Source organism: Theobroma cacao, chromosome 1, assembly GCF_053813885.1.
Source record: "Theobroma cacao isolate CCN51 chromosome 1, ASM5381388v1, whole genome shotgun sequence".
Lineage (NCBI taxonomy): Eukaryota > Viridiplantae > Streptophyta > Magnoliopsida > Malvales > Malvaceae > Theobroma > Theobroma cacao.
The window spans coordinates 37,835,756-37,843,232 of record NC_142639.1 but is presented as its reverse complement, the minus strand read 5'-3'; the positions used below and the strand labels follow the sequence as shown (position 1 = coordinate 37,843,232).

Below are 7,477 nucleotides of genomic sequence, written 5' to 3'. Positions count from 1 at the left end.
TTGGATCAGACTATGTAGGGCTTGAAGTGCGTAGAAAACAGAAAAAAAAAAAAAAAAAGCACGTTTACTGCTTAGTTAGTCGAAAAAGGGTCAGAAAATGAAAGAAGATTTTGGGATCCATATTTCCCTTTTCCGTAGATAAGAAGGATGTAACAGCATGCAATATATCAAGCAATTTGGACAGCCAATTGAACCGGACTCTGCTTGTTTGAAGACCGATAAACCAAGAGATTAAAAAATGACGCAGATATGCAAATTTCCCCATCCTAGTTTTCCCTTGCGTTTTCTCGGAAACCAATCAGGGGGTCAGCATTTAAGCAGCACTCATCAGCAAAAAACAACATTCATCATATATCATGTTCCATTCGTTTGAAGCAGAAATCGACAAAACACCACTATATATTCATTCCATCATGCATCGCAGAAAAGCGTAAGAGTTGAACAAAACAAAAACCCTAACGCCGTTGTAAACTACTGAAAACAAACAAAAAAAACCAGGGCTTATTCTTCTATGAAAGGTGCAGCGAAAGGAAAAGAAGCAAACCCTACATATTACTACTAAAAACAAAACCAGCAAAGCCAGTGCCTAGCTAGTTCTCAACAACGACAATACTAAAACCCTCATGTTTCATCTATTTCTTCTTGTTTTTCTTCTTCTTATTTTTCTTGGAAGAACCCGCAGCAGAGGAATCATTCCCATGAATCATATCAAACAGCTCAGATCCAATCCAGAAACAAAGATAAGCATCAACAGTAGTAAACAATACCTTCTCTTGACTCAACTCATCTGAATAATAGTGACACCACTTCCCAGTCGCAAACCACTCGATTTTCTTCTCAGGCCTCACCACATCCACGTGTTTCCCTAACACAGCCTTAGCAAGCTTATCCAAATCATACCTCCCCAAATCAAGCTCATCCCTATTCATCCCTTTCAACGCCAACTCATTCAAATCCACCACATTCTTTATCTTAACCCCAAAGTCCCTCTTCAGCTTACTCGCCTTCTCCTTTATCTCCATCCCGACAACAACCACCTTAGGATCAGAGAGAAAGGAGTTGAGGAACTTCACAGGTGCGTCGCGGTAATCGTACCGGTCGGGGAGGTGGTAGATGAGGCAATGGGAGCCGATGCACAGGTGGAGGAGCTGGTAGGGAGTGTCGCGGAGGCCGTAACGGGAGTAATCGTCCAAACGGCGTTCAACAGAGAGGCCGACGATGACAGTGTTGGGGAGAGATTTGGAATTGTAGGCTTTTTTGGAGTCTTTGATCCATTTGCCAGCGGTGACCTCGCAGTAGGTGACGATGGTGAGGATGCGGTGGTCTTCGACGTGGACGTTGTAAGCGTCGTAGAAGTAGTTGGCGTCCTTGACGTTGATCTTCTCCACTGAGATTTCCATTGTCCAGAGAGCGGATGAAATCAAAACACCAGAGAGAGTTGGAAAAAGAAGAGGAGGGGAAGGGGATTATATAGGGAGAGAATGGGATGAGTGACGTGTCGCTTTGGCGATGATTTGATAGGACGGTGGGGTCCATTGTTTTTTGTTTTGATGTGATCGTCGCTGATGATTATAACAGAATAGACGAGGAGTGAGAGGCAGTAACTGCCAAATGGATTCGTGCAATTGCCACCGCTTAGCGGCGATGCATTACGCTTTGTTGTGCTGCAACTGTGAAGGTGGCGTTGGCTTTAACCTGGATGCCATATTTTAAGGGACGAATTTGTCTGGTTTTGGTTCGCCAAAGAAAAACTTATCAAAATTTTTTTTTTCTGGTTAAAAATCAAATTATTGAAACCCAGATGATTTTTTCAAGCGAAGTGCATCACCAAATAATTGTGGTAGTACTATCAGAAGATCAAATTATTCAGAAATGTTTTTGCACTGAATTAATCCTAATCCTATTGATTTGACTACCAAAGTCTATTCGACACCCAGCTTCTTTTTTTTTTTTTTTATGTAACAACATGCCCTGCGTGTATAGTTTACATTATCTTAATTTTTTTTATATATATTTTCATGATTGAAGCCTTATTTTACATTATCTTAATCGTATAAAATTATAAAACAATCCTTAATATTCATAGTCTTATATACTTTTAATTGTTCTTGGAATCTTGTTCACTAATTAAAAGTAACTTAATTATTAGAAATGCCACCCCAACATTTAACTCATTTACTTTACACGATCTCTTTTTTCATAAATAAATTCAAAATTCTTCATTTCTTGTTTATATTTAATTCACTAATAGTTAAAGTAAATTCAAAACTTTTAGATCATAAAATAAAATATTAATAATTTAATAAAAACACATAAAAAGTATAATACTTGAAAAAGTTCATAAATTATTTAAAAATATTTAAATAAATTATTATTTTTTTATTACGTTCAATCAAACATATATGCTTTTATTTTAAATCTAATAAATCCTTATAACTAACGATTAATTTATTATCATTAGTTAAAATATCACTTGTTATTTTATACTTATATGATGCTAACGTGGATGGTGAAAAATATCATATAACTATATCATCTTACACAACATCATTTATAATGACATGTTAGCTTGCCATGTTAACAACATATAATATAAAATAGTAAGTGATATTTTGACTAACTTTTAATTAATCATTAATTATAAAGAATTATTCGATTTAAAATAAAAATATAAAATTTTTATTAAACTAAATTGAAAAATAAGAGCTTATTTGAATTTATTGAACAACTCATTATTTTTTTAAGGTATTATGCCTATCATATATTAAAGATAAATACGCTTAATAAATGCACCATTGAAACTTCAAATTTGAGATGCTAGAGTGGTGGATAAAACTTAGGTAAGGTAGTTTAGAGTCAAGTTCATGAGATTGCCCTAAAAATTGATTAAAATAAAAAATTAAATCGATAAATTTGAAAATTTTTGTTACATAAATCAAAAGATACAAAATGTGAAAAAAGAATTGACTAAGTTTTAGTATTTTAATTCAAATAAATATTTTTATGAAAATTAGGAAAAAATTCACAGTAGAACAAGTACTGTCAAATTTTGTACAAGGAAAATAAATATTAATTATTTTTTTACATACTATTATTTTTATCAATCAATTTAAACTAAAATTTATTATATATTTTTTAATGCCTAAAAAATATTAATATTTATAGAAGGACAGTGCCAAAAAAACATATATAAAGCCTTTGATACAAGTCTTACTCAGTGGGTATTGGAGATAATTAAGGTAGATTGCTCAGCTTTCCCAATTTGATTTTTGCATAAGCAATTGGGTTTCTCATATTCTTGTCACATGACTTTCCACTTTCTAACTTCCCATCAAATACCAAACTTTATGGGATGGTCCAAAACCTATGTAGATTAACAACCCATTCTCTAAATAGAATTTATAAGATAAAAAATATTAAAAAATTAAATGAATAGATTAAATTATAATTTTAATATAATTTAATAAACATTCAAGTCTAAATATACATAACAAGTGGTGGAAAATGTTATATTTTGGTGAGTCAGATATGCTCTGATTAGTTCAAAACAAATACTAGCATTGCTAACTTAATTATTCATTTAATGTATTTTTTTAATGGCATTTAATGTAAAATTCACACTATGATGCCATGATATAATATATTGGCATAATACTCAAATAAGTCCTTAAACTATTTAAGAATATTCAAATAAGCCCTCATTATTTTATTGTGTTCAATCAAGCTCTCGTATTTTTATTTTGGATCCAATAAGCCCTTATGACGAATGATCTACTAATTTCTAATAGAAAAATACCACTTATTATTTTATATCCATATAGCACTAGCATGATAATAATGTGAAGAGCAAAAAATGTCACATGATTAAGTTATTATACCAAATTAGCATGATATGTCACCATCAATTATGATATGCCAACATACCACATCATAATCAATTATAATATTTTAGCATGTGGCATTAGCGTCACGAGATATAGAATAACAAATGATATTTTGATTAAATCAATTATTATTAATAATAAGGGTTATTTGATTCAAAATAAAAAGTATAATGATTTATTTGACTTAAAATAAAAATATAAATGCTTAATTGAACTCAATGAAAGTATAAGGGCTTATTTGAATTTTCTTAAATAGTTTAGAGGCTTTTTTGTATATTATGCTTAATATATATTATATAAATATTATCATGAATAATAATCAATTGCTTAATTAGAACAGGTACTAATTGGAAATTCTAAAATTGAAAATCAAATTTTTGGGATCTTGTTTCATGTTTTCCTTTTCTCGCATAAAATGCGTGGCCAAGGGGACCATATATAAGGTTAGCAAATGAGTGGATTTGGTGGTTTAGCCCATCATATTTAAAGACTAAATGAACCAAATGTTGGGATGAGCCCTGTAGCCAATTGGGATTGGTTAAGGCTTGATTTCAATCATGTAACAGTATCATTCATGTTGAATGATTAGAGGTTTTCCTTCAGTAATAAGACATCAATTATAATGAGTTATAAGTATAATTAGATGAAGCCCATGAGATTAATATGCATTGTAAAGAAACTATAATGGGTTGCAGTTATGAGATTTCTATGCATCAAAGCATAATCTCAAAATGTTCCTGATCAATGTATAATTGAGACTGAATATCAATGATGCTTAGAGACTAGTATATTCTATATTCCTTATTTTGGAAGTAAGCAATCGATCTCATAAATTGAAGTATAGAGATACTTGGAACTAGAATATAAATGCTTGCCTAGGAGAGCAAGTTCACTAAACATGATTCGCCATGATAAGTGCATTTGGTAATACACTCTAGTGTCTATGCAACACTTCTCATTTGTCAGTTATGTAAATACTCCTTAGATTTGAGACACCAAGTTATCTTATGTGTGGAGTGTTATGTTTTGATTTCATCCCTACGGGTGCCTAACCAAAGATGTCAAAACAGGATGCTTTTGGGTATGGTATGAAGCATGTGCAGGCAAATGAGTAGTCAAGATAAGAATCATCACCTCAAGTGTTTTAGAAAACATATCCTATCAGTTCTTGGTTAACATTAGCTTATCGAAGTCCTTGGCCAAGGCGACATGGAGATTATGAAAAAGGTTTCATAACTCTCTATAAAACTAATGCTATAAGTGCAGGAACAAATATGGAGGTCAAAAAGAATAGACACTGTATCAAGCTCTTATCATTTCTGGGATATATAATGAGGGAATAAATTACACTGATAGACTGTACACTGAAAGGTTGTCAAATAACCCTTTGACTATCTCAACAATTGGGTGGCCATGATACATTACTAGATGCCAATCTTGATCTATGAAATTGATTACGGATTAATTGATTGAAATTTATATTAATCAATTAAGTCATTAATCAATTCCATTGTCAACATATTGGGAACCTAATGGGTTACACACAATGATTGCATTTCAATTGAATTATTAGAGCGATGATTTAAGTTAAACTTAAATCACATGCTAGGTAATTAACTTCTATAAACTTAATTAAAAGAGTTTAATTAAGTTTTAGGCAAAATTATAAATAGTTATAATGATAAGGCCTTGATTGCAAAATATAAAGAAAATTTGATTTTAATTTTCAAGGACTTAATTAAAAGAGTTTAATTAAGTAATGGATTCAACATTATAATGTGTTATAATATTGAGAGTTTAATTGCAAAATTGAAGTTATTTTAACCTAACTATATAAGTTACCTTTTAACTATTTTTCATATGAGAGTTTTTTACAATTGAAGAAGACGTAATTTTTGTCAAAAAAAGAGAAACGTTTTCTTTCTTTGCCACTACTCCCTTTGTGTGAAAGAGAAAATTGCTTATGAGGCAATTTTCGAAAAATGTTCGACTAAGATTATGAAAAAGAAGAAAATGACAATTGTTGTCTTTTTTGCTAGCACAAAGTATAGTTAAAAACTTCCTCTTTTGTTGAAGGTTTAAGTGCAATCGTGTGTACTACCATTGAAAGTCAAACACTTAATTGGTTAGGATTTTTGTTCCTTGTGGTGTTCGAGGGATTGCTTTGGAAAGTACCATTGTGATTACAAAATTACATGGCAAGGTAACTTTCTAAATAATAATTTATTTTGTACTTTTATGTGTTAAATATCACCAAGGTGATCAATGGGTGAAGGCATGTTTTGTTATTTAGTTATAAAGTTTTTAATTTTCTTTTCGCTGCGTTTTTTTAGCATGCCATCCATAACCAAACCCATCACCAAATATTTTTAAAAAACCGATTAAACATAAAGAAAAATTAAACCAACCAAACATAGAAGTGGCTTGATCAGTTTGGTTTTGAACCAATACTTTAAAATTTTATCACTTTTTTTTACAACTTATAATATTAAAACTTATAAACTTCATCTATAATTATGAAATATATAAATTATGTATAAATTAAATATATGTATATGTAATATATTACTTTATTATATATATGAAATTAATGATACAACTTATATATTATAATATTTTAATTTTTATATCAAAGTTTGTATAAATAATAACTAATTATAAACAATATGTTATAAAAATTAAGACGATAACGAATAAAATTATTGAGTGTAATCATATAAATAAAGTCTATTATAAGTTACAGTAATATTTATGTATAAATTAAATATATGTATATATAATACATTATTTTATTATGTATATATGAAATTAAAGACACAATTTATATGTTATAATGTTTTATATCAAAGTTTGTATAAATAATAACTAATTATAAATAATATGTTATAAAAACTAAAGTGATAATTAATAAAGTTATACAGTGTAATCATATAAATAAAGTTTATTATAAGTTATAGTAATATTTACGTATAAATTAAATATATATAATGTTTATACAATTATATATATATATATATTCATAATATTTTATATTACGAAACATTATTAAGATGCAATAATTATAACATATAAATATATAAGATATTTACTACGACATATTATAATATTAACATATAAGTTATATCATTTAAAATATATAACTTTTAATTTTATATTAATACAGATTTATAAATAAATAAATATATATAACTAAAATTAAATTGCTATAATTATTGTTTATATCTGTATATATAATAAACTAATATATTTTAAGTCTATTATTAATTAAGTTTACTATCATTTCTTCTTAATACATATAAAAAAATTATATATATTAATATATAAAATAAATATTTATATATATAATTAATTTATTTTTTGGATGGATTGGTCTAAAAATTTTAAAATAAAAAATCAGTTAAAAAATCAATTAAATCAAATATTTTAGACTAATTAATTTAATAAATCAATTAGATCAAACCGTATTTAATTTTGATGAATAATTGATCTGATTTAGTTTTACTCACCTTGTAACCGATCGAACGCTATTGGTCCGTTTCTTTATAAAATTGGTCCTTCCCTGTCACTCCAGCACTCCAACTTTAGAAAAATAA

At 28.7% G+C, this 7,477-nt stretch overlaps 1 protein-coding gene across 1 annotated transcript; it reads right to left on the bottom strand.

Annotated features, from left to right (window-relative positions):
• Positions 1-632: 632 nt before the first annotated feature.
• Positions 633-1,400, bottom strand: LOC18613773 (3'-5' exonuclease-like). The gene has a single exon (XM_007051169.3). It carries the CDS (start codon positions 1,398-1,400, stop codon positions 633-635), a length of 768 nt encoding a protein of 255 aa, XP_007051231.3.
• Positions 1,401-7,477: the final 6,077 nt, after the last annotated feature.